The sequence below is a fragment of the Carcharhinus amblyrhynchos genome, chromosome 21 (genome assembly GCF_965287045.1).
Source record: "Carcharhinus amblyrhynchos chromosome 21, sCarAmb.v2.hapA, whole genome shotgun sequence".
NCBI lineage: Eukaryota > Metazoa > Chordata > Chondrichthyes > Carcharhiniformes > Carcharhinidae > Carcharhinus > Carcharhinus amblyrhynchos.
Window position 1 is genome coordinate 42,375,146 of NC_137344.1, and position 17,572 is coordinate 42,392,717.

The 17,572-nt window shown below is 46.3% G+C and overlaps 1 protein-coding gene across 3 annotated transcripts in view; it reads right to left on the bottom strand.

The window, feature by feature from the left end:
* LOC145356389 (putative uncharacterized protein MYH16) overlaps nucleotides 1–17,572 on the bottom strand; it is a 209,394-nt gene that overhangs the window by 74,986 nt on the left and 116,836 nt on the right. For all 3 annotated transcript variants that reach the window (XM_080209077.1, XM_080209076.1, XM_080209075.1), the window contains exons 6-8: nucleotides 12,303–12,389; nucleotides 6,791–7,036; nucleotides 3,980–4,097 (exon numbers count right to left, since the gene is read on the bottom strand). In XM_080209077.1, the coding sequence (XP_080065203.1) occupies nucleotides 3,980–4,097; nucleotides 6,791–7,036; nucleotides 12,303–12,389 (451 nt within the window). The remainder of the gene's footprint in view (nucleotides 1–3,979; nucleotides 4,098–6,790; nucleotides 7,037–12,302; nucleotides 12,390–17,572) is intronic.

The window sequence follows — 17,572 nt, forward strand, 5'->3', positions numbered from 1 at the left end:
CCAATAAACTGGTTAAATAGGATTTCCCTTTCACAAAACCATGTTAACTCTGCCTGAATGCCTTGAATTTTTCAAAGTGCTCTGTTGTAACACCTTTATAATAGCTTTCAACATTTTCTGCATGATAGATGGTTGGAGATTTTACTTTTGTGCTTATGCAAATTATCTTTATCAAGAACTGGAATTATATCTTAAGCACAGCAAATTCGAGGCATTTTCATCGCACCATTCCAACAGGGTCCAAAGTTTTAACTTGACCGCAAATTGTTTAACAGGCAAGAGCTGTTTCAGGCAGGCATCATCCTCTCACAAGAGGTCAGTACTGGAGGGAATTCACAGAGTTACAACTGCCCAGAAAGAGGCTCTCTGAACAATCAATTTACTGAGTGTTATTCCCCTGGTTTTTAACAAAGAACAAAGAACAAAGAACAACCCAGCACAGGAAACAGGCCCTTCGGCTCAACGAGCCCGCGCCGCCGCATCACCCTACACCTATTCTACCCTGCATGTCTACGAATGGAACCCTACTCAGTCAGATTCAGGGAAGAAATAGTGTCAATTTGGTAGAAACCGATTAGCCTAAGAGCACATCTTTGGGGTGTGGGAGGAAACCGGAGCGCCCGGAGGAAACCCACGCAACCACAGGGAGAATGCGCAAACTCCCACAGACACAGGCCCAAATCCATGTATCTGCACAGCTAGCAGTGCTAGTCACTGAGCTGTTGCGGCGCCCGTCTATCGGTCCAGGATCAAGCACACACACCGACATGAAGTACTAGGCCACTCCTGGACTTCCAAGAGCAGCCCACGCACGACCTGCCATGTGCATGCCCCTCGTTTGACACGAGGTGGACCTCCACCTGTGGAATAAAGACAAAAAATATTAATCATACAGCCTGCCCGTCCGGTGTCTCCCGAGGATTAACCCTATTTAATAGCCCCTACCATATCCCTCCATTCTCGTTTCACTCATGTGCCTATCTAACTGCATCTTAAACGAGTCCAACGTTCCTGCCTCCACCACCCTACTCGGTAGCGCATTCCAGACCCCCACAACTCTCTGCGTAAAGAACCTTCTTCTTACCTCCTAATTATACCTCCCCCCCCCCTCACCCTTAAGTGATGACCTCTCGTGTTCGTACCCAGTCTAGGGAGCAGTCTCTCACTATTAACTCTATCTATTCCCTTCAGTATCTTATATACCTCTATCATGTCCCCTCTCAATCTCCGTCTTTCCAAGGAGAATAGCCCCAGTCTCTTCAATCTCTCCTCGTAATCCAGTCCCCCCATGCCAGGCAACATCCTGGTAAACCTCCTCTGCACCCTTTCCAGAGACTCCACGTCCTTCCAGTAGTAAGGTGACCAGAACTGGACGCAGTACTCCAAATGCGGTCTAACCAACGTTCTGTATAACTGAAGCATTAGACGGCAGCTTTTATACTCTAAGCCCCTTCCTATGAAGGCTAACATCCCATAAGCCTTCCTAACAACGTTCTCCACTTGTGACGCAACCTTCATGGATTTGTGAACCTGCACTCCCAGGTCCTTCTGTACGTCTATACTCCTAATCGGCCTACCTTTTATCACATAGCTCCTCTCTGCATTATTCCGTCCAAAATGCATCACCTCGCATTTGTCAGGATTAAATGCCATCTGCCACCTATCTGCCCACTGCACCAACCTATCTATATCAATGATCCTCCCTTTTTCTGCGTAGCTCTGCACCATTGCCCTTTTCAGATGACAATCCGATACCCTCTTGAATGTTTCAGCTGAACCTCCCTCCACCATGCTCTGAGGCAGCGCTTTCCAGCTTGGAGCCCCTTCCCCTCTCTTCATTGCTTCTTTTTCCAATTACCTTGAAACTATGACTTCTTTTTCATGATCCTTCCACCAACAGGAACTGCTTCTCCCTATCTGCTCAGTCTTGTCTCCTCGTGATTTTGAAGGCTTTTATCAACTCTCCTCTCAACCATCTCCTCTCCAAGGGAAACAGTCCCAATTTCCCCAATCTGTCTCGCAAGTGAAGTTCCTCATCCCGCAAAACATTCTTGTAAATCTTTTCTGCAGCCTCTCTAATTCTTTCACAAGTGTGATCCCAGAATGGGACATAGTATTCCAGCTGACATTCAGAACTAGGGTGAACATCAGTACCATGTTTGATGGCTGAGATAGGTTGGAGAGGAATTCCCCAGAGTTTTTTTTTATCCTAAACTGACATGGCATTTTTCTCTGCTGGCAGCTGGCATGATCAACCGGAGAATTCCTGCCAGCATGGGGTGACATCAGTGAGAATTCCTATTGATAGCAGCGGGAGCAGAGAACCCCGCTGCTAGCGAACAAGGGGCCACCCCCCACTGGCAGGAAACACGCAGCCGAGAAGCTGGAAAATCTCACGCATTGTGTTACACAGGGCATCAAAATTGTGTAGGACAGGTTGGATAGACCTGCATTGTTGGTGTGGATCCAGGTACCAGCACTGTAGGTGCGGATCCAGCTACCTTTTAAATGAGTTGAGGGTTTCTGTCTCCACCACCAAACCAGGCAGAGAATTATAACACACACCACCCTCTGGGTGGAGAGGATTTTCTGCACGTCCCTCTAATCCATCCACCATGTTTGTACAATATCATAAAATCCCTATGGTACAGGAGGAGGCCATTCGACCCATCGAGTCTGCACCAACTGTCCAAACGAACATTTTACTCTGGTCCACCCCATGCCTAATCATAAGAACATAAGAAATAGGAGCAGGAGTAGGCCATCTAGCCCTTCGAGCCTGCCCCGCCATTCAATAAGATCATGGCTGATCTGTCGTGTCTCAGTTCCACATTCCCGCCCTCTCCCCATAACCCTTAATTCCCTCGCTTATCAAAAACCCATCAACCCGCGTCTTAAAAATATTTAGCGAGGTAGCCTCCACCACTTCAACGGGCAGAGAATTCCAGAGATTCACCACCCTTTGAGTGAAGAAGTTCCTCCTCAACTCCGTTCTAAACCACCTCCCCTCTATCTTGAGGCTGTGCCCCCTAGTCCTACTGTCCTTTCTGAGCGGGAAGAGTCTCTCCACCTCTATCCTATCCATCCCATTCATCATCTTATATGTCTCAATGAGATCTCCCCTCATTCTTCTAAACTAACGAGTACAAGCCTAGTTTATTCAGCCTCTCCTCATAGCTCAACCCCCTCAACTCCGGCATCCGCCTACTAAACCTCCTCTGCACTCCCTCCAAGGCCAAAATATCCTTGCATAAGTACGGCGCCCAAAACTGCACACAGTACTCCAGCTGCGGCCTCACCAATGCCCTATACAGCCGCAGCAAGACCTCCCTACTTTTATATTCAATCGCCCTCGCTATGAAGGCCAGCATCCCATTCGCCTTCCTGACCACCTGCTGCACCTGCAAGCTGGGTTTTTGCGACTCATGCACAAGGACCCCGAGGTCCCTCTGCACCGTCGCCTGCTGCAGTTTTTCGCCACGTAAGTAATAATCCTTCCTACCATTATTCCTCCCAAAGTGGACCACCTCGCACTTGCCAACATTAAATTCCATTTGCCATTTCCTGGCCCATTCGCCCAGCCTATCTAGATCCTTCTGTAGACTTTCCACACCCTCCGCGCAATTTGCCGTTCCACCAATCTTGGTGTCGTCAGCAAATTTCGAATCCACCTAACCTGCACATCTTGGAACACTAAGGGGTAATTTAGCACGGCCAATCCACCTAACCTGCACATCTTAGGAGTGTGCTAAGAAACCAGAGCCCCTGGAGGAAACCCATGCAGACACAGGGAGAATGTGCAGACTCTGCACAGACAGTGACACAAAGCCGGAATTGGACCCAGACAGCTGGTGTAGCAGTGCTAATTACTGTACCACCGTGCTGCCCTAATGCCACAGCAAAAAGCACAGAATACTAACGTGTCCTCTGAACATTCTGCCAATAGAACGAACCTTGTATGGGAGAAGGAAAGCATTACCTGTTAGTCTTGTTTTGCCCAGGTTCTGCTCAGTGAGGGACCTCTGCATCTCTTCATTCCTGGAAGTGGCTTCCGACAACAAGTCTTCCAGCTTGCGGATCTGTGCGTCATTGGCCACCTGGTCACAGGACAACACACAAATCCTCAGGGGCCGGCTAGAATTAGCACGCAGCGTTTTTTTTGTGGCAGATACCATCACACACGTATCACATGATATTTGAGAGAGGAACAAAGATGAAAAGAAGATATCTAAATTCATATTGTCACAGAGGTGAAAAACGTTAAGGCTGAGGGCAAACATACGTGGTCAAACTGAGGGGCTGAGGCGTGAGGGGTTTAAATGATGCTGAGAGCTGAGCTGTTGTCTCAGGGAACAAAGTTGAGGCATTCTACCCAGCCTGCCTCCATACCCACACTCTGCACACTCTCCATCACGGTTTGCATAATGCCCGAACCCTGGCTGAAATTTTTCCGTTCAGCCGCCACAGGAATCGTAGCAGGTGGGTCACGGACCATGCAAAGGTCCACTGACCTCTGGCGGGATTTTCCAATCTTGGAGCAAGCGTGGCCTGTGTGCGATAAGACAATAATCCTGGGAAAAGTCACACATGGGTCAGACGTGCATTTTGAAGTCAGAAAAATTGTGCAGATGGGGGTTCCCCTTTGCATCAATATTTTTAAACTTATTTTAGAATTTCTATTGCCCGATTGACGTATGAAAAGATTTTCCTGGTTTGAGTCCTGGATGGCCAGGTTCTGATTTTAAGACTGGGCTCTTTTGTTCTTTCAGCAATTAATTGTTAGTATAAATTAATAAGACCGCGTATAGTTACCTCACACATGCCAGCATGAATGCTGGCGATTGGCCAGCTCCCCTGTCAATCACCTCTTGGGCCCAGTCTGCTGTAGTGACCAGCACTGCCTTTATAAACATAATTCATGTTACGTAGCTGTCCTCCACTCACTGCATTTTGAAGGAGAAATAATTCTGCTTTTGTCAGGAGAATCTTTGCCTTGTTTTTAGAGACCCTGTTGAAATAGACTTTGCTGTCATTTGAAAAGACTCCTGGGGCAAGACTCTCTGGCCTTCCCCACGAGCTGTTTCATGATTGGTGGGAGATGGCCCATCATTGGCCACTAGTAAGGTTTTCTGGTCCCCCTGCTGTCAATCTAATTAAATCCAGCCCACTCCGCCAGGAAACCTGCGGCAGTGATACGCCATTGGCAGGATCAGAAGATCCCACTGACGTGAATGGACGGAAAGTTGTGGCCTCGGTTTAAATAGCCTGTTTGCTGTAGTTTATACAGGTCTTATACTCAGGTAGGTACTTTACAGTATACAGTATGTATCCCAAGTATGGGTGACCCAGGCACTCTCAGTATACGTCTCTGTTGAGCTCCCTGACTGTGCAGCCTTAAAAGGCCTCAATTAAGGGAGCTCATATTCCAGAAGATCCAACTGATGGACCTCTTTGAAGTCATTACGATCCACAAAAGGATATTCAACTTATTTGTGACATTACTGTAAATGTATCAATATAATTGGGGAAAGGTCATATGCCCCATAAACCTTAACGGGTATTTTCTTAAAGTTGACCTGGACATGTTTTCTCCAGAGTCAGTGCCAGCGCCACTTGTCCTCCCCAAACATCAGACCGTCCCCTGCGACATCAGGCACCTTCCCCCAATCCCTCACCCAAACAGCCATCGTCAACATCCCCATCTCCCACCACCACAAGTAAGTGTGTTTGTAAAGGCTTTTTCTAAATAGACTCTGCTTGCTGTAGAGAGAATGGGGGTGATCTTATTGGCTCACCTTGCAGGTCAGTGAGTGTGGTGAGCTGGTAAGATCGCGAGAGAGGCGATAAACTAGGTTCACACCCAGTTTTTGCCCCTCGAGATATTTCCAACCCTGTCAAGCCAGGAAGGGCACGAGGCTGATTTAAATGTTTCAAATCTATTATTAGTGAGACTGGAACACAATCGTCTGGGCTCACTTGCATGTAAAAAGTCTGACAACACCAGGTTTTAGTCCAACCGATTTATTTGATAATAGACTCACAAGCTTTCGGGTTAGTCCCTTCGTCAGGTGAATGGAGAGTTCTGGCCTCAGACAGAGCATATAAAGCACAGACAGTTTAGAGATTACTGATTAGAATGCGAATCCTTACACCTAACCTGTTGTTCAAGACCTGAAGTGGCTGACAATGTGAGTGGAAGGAGCACTGATCACAGGTTACAGAGATGTGTATTGTCTCCAGACAGTACAGTACACTTGCCTGAACAGGCTTGCCTCACTGATGGCCACCAATGGGCACCTGATGCGATGGTCTCGCCTTTGGGACCAGCGGTCATTGAGGCCCCTCGGATGGTCAGCGGCAGAGGTGGGCAGTGCCAGCCTCACACTGCCAGCCTGGGACTCTGGCACTGCCCTGTTGGCACCTTGGGTTTGAAAGCTGGGGCTTAAGGTAAAGAGGTGGGGTTTATTGGGAGGGGCCTGAATGAGAGGCAGTGCGTAGGGACTGCCTGCAGTAGAGGATCACTGGGACTGTGATCGACGGGGGGGGAGGCAGGGAATTGATCGGCCAAGGGAGGGGTAGGGGTAGGGGGTCTGGTTTGGGGAGGGGTAGCACGATCAGGGCAGCAATTGAGGTGAGGGGTGATGTCTGAGGGGGGGGAGCGGGAGGCTGACAAGTTCCCAGTGCACTGTGTATTCTGGGTCAGTGCATTGTGTACTCCAGCTGTACTGTTTACAATCAGGAAAAATATATTTGGAATTACAATAATTTTTTACACCAGCAACAGCAATACCTTGGCTTTTTGGAGGCTGTCGATGGTGAGGGTCATGCTATCTATTTCCAGTTTCATGCTTTGCTTTTCCTTCTCTGTTTTCAGTCGTATTCTTTGCAGGTTCTCGTACTGCTCCGTTATTTCCACCACCGTATCCCCGTGCTTCTTACGCAGGGCTGCAGCCGTGGACTCTGACTGCAGGGTGGCCTCCTCCAGCTCCCGCCTCAGTCGTAGCAGCTCTGACTCCCTCTTCTTATTCATCTCCATCTCCAAGAGAAAGATTAAAAAAAAAAATCAAAGTGTGAGGAGTCACGGTTTGCCCTTGAAGTGGCTCTGTCTTTACAACCTTCTGTTCATGATTTTCAGCAGCAGCTTATAAAGTTCAGGCTGCAGCGCAGAGTAATGTTAAAATGGATAGAGAGAATCTGCAAGTGTGAGCAGTGTGAAATTACTCACCCTTTGTGCTTGCAAAGACTCTGTGAAAATTGTTATTGTGTGCGCTGGCACTGTGGTTACACGTTGCCTCACTGCGCCAGGGATCCAGGTTCGATTCCGACCTTGGGTGACTGTGGAGTTTGCACATTCTCTCTACGTCTGCATGGGTTTCCTCCCACAATCTGAAAGACGCGCTGGTTAGGTGCATTGATCATGCTAAATTCTCCCTCAGTGTACCCAAACAGGTGCCGGAGGGTGGCGACTAGGAGATTTTCACAGCAACTTCATTGCAGTGTTAATACAAGTCTGCTTGTGACACGAATAAATTTGAATATTTTTTGGGCTGAGTTGGATAGATTCTTTATTGACAAGGGAGTCAAAGGGTATCGGGGGTAGGAAAATGAAGTTGAGGCCTCAATCTAATCAGCCATAATTGAAGATAGGTAGATTAGATGGGTTTGGTCACGCTAAATTGCTCCTTAGTGTCCAAAGATGTGCAGGTTAGCGAGATTAGTGAGGTAAATATGTGGGGTTATGGGGATAGGGCCTGGGTGGGATGCTCTGTCAGAGAGTTGGTGCAGGCTCGATGGGCCAATGCACTGTAAGGATTCTATGATTGACAATATTTATGTCACGTTTCGAGTATTACATAAATGTAAGCTGTTGTTACAAGAACCATTGGTATGTTTTATAACAGTGATGACCAAAAGAGTTCAGAAGCAGAGATTTGACTTTGTACAACAGTGTAAATTAACTCTTAGTGAGTCACCAGCGTGTTTTACAAATCTTTTCATTCTCACTTTGTGATCTTTGTGGGTCATTTGAACCTAACATTCGCCGGATGGAAAACCCGCACAACGGTTTCTGCTCCCTCACATGTGGCGTCAATCTCCATATTTGTTGGAGCTTTCTCTTACAGATCCAGATGTTATTTATCAGAGAACCTCAAAAAAAGGAGGCCATTCAGCCCAGTATGCCTGTGCCTGCTCTTCAAAAGACCACCCAATTAGTCCCACCCTGCCACATGTTCCCACTTTACCCTGCAAATTTTCCTTTTCAATTATATATCGAACTCCGTTCTGAAAACTGCAATTGAACCTGCTTTCAACAGCCTTTCAGACAGCGAATTCCAGATCATATCAACTCGCCGTGTTTAAAAAGAATCCCTGCCTACTGCATCAAACTAGGTTGACCCCGGGTATGGAGGGATTTTCTTGAGGAGAGGTTGAGCCTGTATTCATTGGTGTTTAAAAGAATGTGAGGTAACTTATTGAGATATTGAGGGGGGGGAATTTTCCCATCCTGCCCACCTTGGGAATTGTAGCAGGTTGGGGGGGTGGGGGTGCGGGTGGTGGGCAGACTATGCAAAGGTCAATGGGTGGGATTCTCATGTGTTGGGGCGAGTGTGACTGAAATATCCCAACCTTAGGATTTGAAGGGGGTTTGACAGGGTGGATGCTGAGAGGTTGGTTTCCCCTGGTGGGATAATCTAGTATCAAAAGGCGCAACCTCTGAGTAAGGGGTTGCCCGTTAACAGATGAGGAGGAATTTCTTCTCTCAGAGGGTAGTGAATCTGTGGAATTCTTTACCGGAGACAGCTATGGAGGCTGGGTCATGAGTATATTCAAGGATGAGATAGGCAGTAGGGGAATCAAGGATTATGAGAATAAAATGGGAAAGTGGAGTTGAGGATTATCCTATCAGATCAGTCATAAACGTATCGAATGGCAGACCGGACTCGATGGGCTGAAATCTGCTTCTATGTCTAATGGTTTTATTTGGAAAAAAAAATGAGAAAGATACAAAACATTTGCTGATTTTCTCATCTCTGTTTTACATTATCAACAAGAATATCATTCAGGAAATCCAGGGAACACCTTTCTTCCCTTTGTAATGACTTCACTCAGACCGTTGCGACTGGCCCGTTGGAGTATGAACTCCCTGATTAAGGATCCAATTGATAGGCCAATCAGGGAGTCTTTGCCTTGTATTTAACTGGAAAGGCGGTTCCTCTGACACCCACAGAGATGATGTGGGTATGCCGGCATTGGACTGGCGTAAACACAGTAAAAAGTCTGACAACACCAGGTTTTAGTCCAACCTATTTATTTGATAATATTCTCACAAGCTTTCGAGGGGACAGCCTCTTCGTCAGGTGAATGGAGAGTTCTGGCCTCAGACAGAGCATATAAAGCACAGACAGTTTAGAGATTACTGATTAAAATGCGAATCCTTACACCTAACCTGCTGTTCAAGTCCTGAAGTGGCTGATCAGTGCTCCTACCACTCACATTGTCAGCCACTTCAGGACTTGAACAGCAGGTTAGGTGTAAGGATTCGCATTTTAATCAGTAATCTCTAAACTGTCTGTGCTTTATATGCTCTGTCTGAGGCCAGAACTCTCCATTCACCTGACGAAGAGGCTGTCCCCTCGAAAGCTTGTGAGAATATTATCAAATAAATAGGTTGGACTAAAACCTGGTGTTGTCAGACTTCCCACAGAGATAGACAGCTGCTGTTAGCATTCTGTGTGCCGCTGTTAGAGTTTGGAAATGAAGGGATTTTGGTGAAAGGACTTCTGCCTCCGAAGACTTATTGCACCTTCAATATTATTTCTCATTACCCAGATAGTAAAGCAATTAAAAAAAATGAAACCTTAAACTACTTAAAAGGTCTTCTCGATCCAATGGTACTTTTCTTAAACTTACATTACAATGTCACCTCCACTCCCACTAGTTTACTGTAACTTGCTCAAAGCGTCTCAAAGTCACATTCCCCCATTGGAAATTGACAGGCAAAGCTCAAACAGAATAATGGGTGGGATTTACGGCATGGCTCAGGCGAGATGGTAAAATGTTGCCCGAGGCCAATCGAGTTTTCTGTTCTGGTAATCTCGCCCGACCCAGAATTAGGGCAGGCGGGGCGGTAGGTTGTCGGCCAATGAACCCCGCCCATTGCTCAATTTTTAGGACTGTCTCAGAATTTCCATACTAAGCTTTACTTTTCTCTAAGAGTCTGCTATCTGGCATCCACACTCCTGACCCACCACCCCCACCCCCTCACCACACACACACACACACACACACACACACACACACACACACACACTGTTTTCTCCTCTGCTCCCCAGAAAGTGTAAACTCTTGATGGGGATTTACGTTTGGGTGGGTTGGTTCCACAAGCCCCTGGCTCTTTGTGCCTGTGGCCAGTCTTCCTACCCGGATAGGGAATCTCTGGAGGTTACCTGATCAAGGATCACAACTGAACCACAGCTCTCCATTCCCCAACAGAGAGAACATCAGCAGCAGGAAGCTGGCATGATTTTTCCTTACTTCCCCACCCCAGGGCACTGAGGATGACACGGGGGGGGGGGGGGGGGGGGGAAGGTGGGGGTGGATTTTCCAGTCCTACCTGCCAGTGGGATCTTCCAGTCCAGCCAAAGGCAACCACTCCCGTTCCCCTTGCATGGCGGGATGGACAAATCACACAAAACAGCGTAGACTTTGATGAAACTGGAGGATCCCACTGACAGCCAGTGGTGAGTTCTCTTCTCCACTGGCAAACACGCTGGGGTGGGGGTTGGGGACGAAATCTGGTCCAATTAATGGAATCAACCAATTCACCAATGAGATCAAAAGAGCAACCCAGAATCCTTCATGTCGGTATGATTTGATACCAAACGCTTGGGTGAAATTTATTCCCTCAACCCTTAGGGAGTTCAGTGAAGCATTCCTGACAGGAATGCAGATCTGTCGACATGATGGTCACTGATTACCCACAAACTGAAGGAATTTTGTTTGATTCACATTGAACATTCCACTGGAAGAACAGAATATTGAATGCTCTTTATTCCCCACCTGGAATGCAGATTGGCCAGTGAGGATCAGTGATAATGGCTAACATCATCAGACATTTCATTTCATTCAACACACATTGCAAAGTTCCTTCATTTTTGACCCCAAGAAGTGATTCCAAGAAAAATGGCACATCAGTGAATAACATGGGCTTTTAGGAAACATATGAGAAGATGATTATCATCACAAAATCCCTACAGTGCAACAGGAGGCCATTTAGCCCATCAAGTTTGTACTGACAATAATCCCATCTAGGCCTTATTCCCATAGTCCCACATATTTATCCTGCTAATCCCTCTAATTTACACATCCCAGAACACTAAGGGGCAATTGAGCATGGCCAATGCATCTAACCTGCACATCGTTGAACTATGGGAGGAAACCATAGCACCCTGAGGAAACCCACTCAGACACGGGGAGAACGTGCAGACTCCACACAGACAGTCACCCGAGGTCAGAATCGAACTGGGGTTCCTGGAGCTGTGAGGTAGCAGTGCTAACTGCTGTGCCACCCATTATGGATTGCAAAGAGGGATTTTTGTATTTTTCTGGTAACCACTACATTAGGAATCATGATATATTAACTGGGCGGAGAGTTTTTGCGATTGCAATGTATCAGTGACTCAGTAAACAGCACTAAAATGTCTCCTGTAGAAAGGTCATTGATCAATTTAAAAGTAAACTGCCTACAATTTTGCAAGCAATGCCCAACAATGCAAATGCACACCAACATGTTGAAAAAACAGCATGGTGGCACGGTGGCCAACACTATTGCCTCACAGTACCACAGACCAAGGTACGATTCCAGCCTTGGGTGGACACCTGTGTGGAGTTTGCACGTTCTCCCTGTATCTGTGTGGGTTTCCTCTGGGTGTTCTGATCTCCTTACGCAGTCCAAAGATGTGCAGGTTAGGTGGACTGGCCATGCTAAATTGCCTCTTAGTGTCCAAAGACGTCTAGGTTAGGTGGATTGGCCACGATAAATGCGCAGGGTTACAGGAATAGTGTGGAGGAGGCATCACGGGTAAGATGCTCTTTGGAGGGTTGCTGCAGATTCAGTGGGCCACATAGCCTCCTTCTGCACTTTATGGATTTTGTGGTTCTATGTCTCTGTCTAGCAATCCTTCCCTCTCAGGTTCTGGGAAAACGTCCTATAAATAGTAGTGTCTGAATACTTATTGTTAAATTAAAATCAACATTTGACAATACTGTGACACCTAATAAAAGTAGCAATGAATTATTACCTGGGATGCAGTTGCTCCACCAGCTTCCTCCAACTTATCAGTCAGATCCTCTAGTTCCCTGGTAAGATCAGCTCGCTGCTTCTCAACCTGTGAACGTGGGAGGTATATTTCATAACACAACAAATGGAAGCAGGAGTAGACCATATCACCCATTGAGCCTGCTCTGGCATTCAGGACAATCATGGCCGATCTTGGGCTTCACTTTTCCTACTCATTTCCCCATATCCCTTAATTCCCCGAGATTCCAAAAATGCTTACCCCAGTCTTAAATGTATCCAATGATGGAGCATCCACAACTCTCTGGGCTAGAGAATTCAAATGATTTGCAACCCTTTTGTTGATGTCATTTCTCCCCATCTCAGTCTTAAATGATTGGTCCCGGATCCTGAAAGTGTGCCCCCCACCCAATCCCTTGTGTTTTAGCTTCTCCAACCAACAGAAACAGTCTCTCGGTGTCTACCCTGTTGAGCTCCTTCTGAATCCTATACTTTTCAATGAGATGGCCGGCATACCCACATCATGTCTTCTAAACTCCACAGGGTACAGGCCCAATGTATTCAGCCCCTCATCATAGGGCGACCCCTCCATCTCAGACGCCCATTGAGTTAAATATCACTGACCTGCCTCCAGTGGCAGTACGTCATTCCCTAAATATGGAAACAATAAGCAAGTTTTTAACTTCAATACATTCCATTCATTCAACATTCATTGGTCAGGGCTTTTATGGACACTTGTAACAAAATGTTTTGTTTCGAATTTGAAAAACCCAGGTTGAGGAGGAAGAGTTTGGATGCCAGGGATAAAAAGACTTGATGCAAATGGGTGATCAGTTGATGAGAAGTTTAGATTTAATGTGCCTTTCAGTCGTCGGAGAGAGGACTAAGGGAGGGAAGAGGCGCATGTGTGTGGCCCAGACACACGGAAAAGATGGCAGAACAGTGGCACAGTGGTTAGCACTACTGCCTCACTGCACCAGGGACCCGGGTTCCTGGCTTGGGTCACTGTATGAAATCTGCACACACTCCCAGTGTTTGCATGGGTTTCCTCCTACAGTCTGAAAGGCGTGCTGGTTGTGTGGATTAGCTATGCTTCCTCAGTATAGCCGAACAGGCGCTGGAGTGTGGCAACCAAGGGGTTTTCACAGTAACTTCATTGCGGTGTTAATGTAAGCCTACTTGTGATACTAATAAATAAACTTTAAGAGTTTTCATTTCTATAAAGTGAGGATTGTGTTAAATTACAGCAAAGATACAGGTGTTATAAATTCAAAGGCGCACTCTATCTGACCATCCTTCAAGGAGAACTTGGTCAGGAACTCACTGGCCGGTGATCTGTTATGCACCATCCAGCTCCTAATCTGGGAATTAATTTCTTTTAAAACCTCAGCTGTTTTACTTCACTGGTGTAAAATATTTACTGTGATACCATTTAACACAGTAATGGAATAAAATTAAACACCATTCAAATGACTGACTGAAGCCATGTGACATTTTGTTGTACATTGCTTAACGCAATGCGCCTCGTAATTCCGGAGGTGTGTTAATTTGAGGCCTGCTTGCGTTACTGCCACACTGGAAGGAGCATATCCTCCACATCTTCGCAGAGAAGAAGTGTGACAGAGGACAAGGCAAGGTAATTATCTCAGTGACAGTCAGTACTATGGGTACTATGTCACTGAGGTCTTCCCATAACACTGTGCTATGGGCTGATTCACCCACCCCTATACAGGTAAAGGCAGGCTTTAAAAATGTCAGGCAGGACCCCATCACCCTGTACCCTGCTTGGCAATTTTCAGAGGTGTGAGATAAGGAAGCCACATGTTGTCACAGAACAACAGAGGAGGAATTTCTGGAGTGCATACAGGGGATAGTTTTCTGCAGTTGAGGAACCAACAAGGGGGCAGGCCACATTGGACTGGGTGTTGTGCAATGAAAAACGATTAGTTGGCAATCTAGTTGTGAGAGAACCCTTGGGAATGAGTGAACATAATACGGTAGAATTCTGTGTCAAGATAGATAACGATGTAGCTGATTCTGAGACCAGGGTCAAGGTAACTATGATGGTATGAGACATGAATTGGCCATGATGGACTAGAAAACATCACTGAAAGAAAAGACAGGCATTTAAAGAATGAATAGATGAATTCCAGAAGTTCTTTATTCCTGTTTGGTGCAAGAGTGGTAAGGAAATTGTGGCCAAACCATGGCTTACAAGGGAAATTAGAGATAGTATCAGATTCAACGAATCATACAAAGAATCAGAAACCCTACAGTGCAGAAAGAGGCCATTTGGCCCATTGAATCTGCACTGACAACAATCCCACCCAAGCCCTACCCCCATAGCCCTACATATTTTACCCGCTAATCTCTCTAACCTACGCATCTCAGGACACTAGGGGCAATTTTTAGTATGGCTAATCAACCTAACCTGCACTTCTTTGGACTGTGGGGGAAACCGGAACACCTGGAGGAAACCCATGCAGACACGGGCAGAATGTGCAAACTTCATAGAGAAAGTGACCCAAGCTGGGAATCGAACCCAGGTCCATGGAGCTGTGAAGCAGCAGTGCTAACCACTGTGCTACCGTGTCACCCAAGAAGAAGCAGCATACAAAGTGGCAAGAAGAAGTAATGGGCCTGAGGATTGGGAGCAGTTTAAAATTCAGCAAAGGATGACCAAAAAATGGAATAAGAAGGGAAAAATAGAGTATGAAAATAAGCTAGCGGGGAACATAAAATCTGACTGTAAAAGTTTCTATAGATATGTAAAGAGAAAGAGATTGACAAAAATGAATGTAGGCCCTTTACAGTCAGAAATGGGAGAATTCATAACGGGGAACATAGAAATGGCTGAGGAATTAAATTTGTACTTTGCTTTGGTCTTCACAAAGGAAGACATGAATGATGTACCAGAAGTGCTGAGAAAACATATTGTAGTGAGGAGCTGAGGGAAATCAGCATCAGTAGAGAAATGGTTTTGGGGAAATTGATGGGATTGAAGGTGGATAATCTCCAGGTCCTGATCATTTTCACCCTAGGATACTTAAGGAAGTGGCCCTGAAAATAGTAGATCCATTGGTGATTATTTTCCAAAATTCTTTGGACATTAGAATAGTTCCTACAGACGGGTGGGCAGCTAATGTAAGTCCGCTATTCAAAAAGGGAGGTGGAGAGAAAACAGGGAAGACCAGTGAGTCCAACATTGGTACTGGGGACGTCGCTGGAGTCCATCATCAAGGATTTCGGAACTCAGCATTTGGAAAGCAGTGGTATAATCAGACAAAGTCAGGATGGATTTAAAAAGGGAAATCATGCTTGATGAATCTATTAGAATTTTTTGAGGACGTAACTCAGTTGATTGAGGAGAACCAGTGGATGTGCTTTATTCAGACTTTCCAAAGGCTTTTGACAAGGTCTCACATAACTGACTATAATGTATAGTTAAAGCACATGGGAATGCAGGTCATGTCTTGAGATGGATAGAAAGCTGGTTAGCAGATAGGAAGCAAAGAGTTGGTATAAATAGGTCATTTTCTGATTGGCAGTCAGTGACTAGTGGGATTCTGCAGGGCCCCAAGTGTTCACATTATATATTAATGATTTGGATGAGGGTATTGCATGTATTATCTCCAAACTTACAGATGATACAAAGTTGGGTGGGAGGGTGAGCTGTGAGGAGAATGCAGATTTGGGTAGGCTGAGTGTGTGGGCATCAGCATGGCACATGCAGTTTAATGTGGATAAACATGAGGTTACCCACTTTGGTGGCAATAATAGGAAGACAGATTATGACTTGAATTGAGAGAGGTGGATACTGAATGAGACCTGGGGGTCTTCATGCACCAATGTTATGTCGTTGTTTAAGAAGGGTGGCAGGCAAAAGGCAAGGAATTATAGGCCGGTTAGTTTAACGTCTGTTGTAGGTAAAATGTTAGAATCCGTGATCAAGGAGAAAATAGCGAGGCATCTTGAGGAGAATTGTTTGATAGACCAGACGCAGCACGGTTTCGTTAAGGGGAAGTCGTGTCTGACGAATTTATTGGAGTTCTATGAGGATGTGTCTCGGGCGGTGGACAGAGGAGGGCCGGTGGATGTGGTGTTTCTTGATTTTCAGAAGGCGTTTGATAAGGTGCCGCACAAGAGGTTATTACAGAAGGTCAGGGGGCATGGAGTTGGGGGTAGGGTGTTAGCGTGGATAGAGGATTGGCTGTCAAATAGGAGGCAGAGAGTTGGGGTCAATGGGTGCTATTCGGATTGGCGGATGGTGACTAGTGGAGTGCCCCAGGGGTCGGTGCTGGGGCCTCAGCTATTCACCATTTATATAGATGATCTGGAGGAGGGAACCGAGTGTACAGTGTTGAAATTTGCTGATGACACCAAGATTGGGGGAACGGCAAATTGTGCGGAGGGTGTGGAAAGTCTGCAGAAGGATCTAGATAGGCTGGGCAAATGGGCCAGGAACTGGCAAATGGAATTTAATGTTGGCAAGTGTGAAGCTGTCCACTTTGGTAGGAATAATGGTAGGAAGGACTATTACTTACGTGGCGAAAAACTGCAGCATGCAACGGTGCAGAGGGACCTCGGGGTCCTTGTGCATGAGTCGCAAAAACCTAGCCTGCAGGTGCAGCAGGTGGTCAGGAAGGCGAATGGGATGCTGGCCTTCATAGCGAGGGGGATTGAATATAAAAGTAGGGAAGTCTTACTGCAACTGTACAGGGCACTGGTGAGGCCGCAGCTGGAGTACTGTGTGCAGTTTTGGTCTTCGCACTTACGCAAGGATATTTTGGCCTTGGAGGGAGTGCAGAGGAGGTTTACTAGGCTGATACCGGAGTTGAGGGGGTTGAACTATGAGGAGAGGCTGAATAAACTAGGCTTGTACTTGTTAGAGTTTAGAAGAATGAGGGGAGATCTCATTGAGACATATAAGATGATGAATGGGATGGAGAGGATAGAGGTGGAGAGGCTCTTCCCACTCAGAAAGGACAGTAGGACTAGAGGGCACAGCCTCAAGATAAAGGGGGGGGTGGTTTAGAACAGAGTTGAGGAGGAACTTCTTCACTCAAAGGGTGGTGAATCTCTGGAATTCTCTGCCTGTTGAAGTGGTGGCTAAATATATTTAAGTGGTCGCTAAATATATTTAAGACGCGGGTTGATAGGTTTTTGATAGGCAAGGGGATTAAGGGTTATGGGGAGAGTGCGGGAATGTGGAACTGAGACACGACAGATCAGCCATGATCTTATTAAATGGCGGGGCAGGCTCGAAGGGCTAGA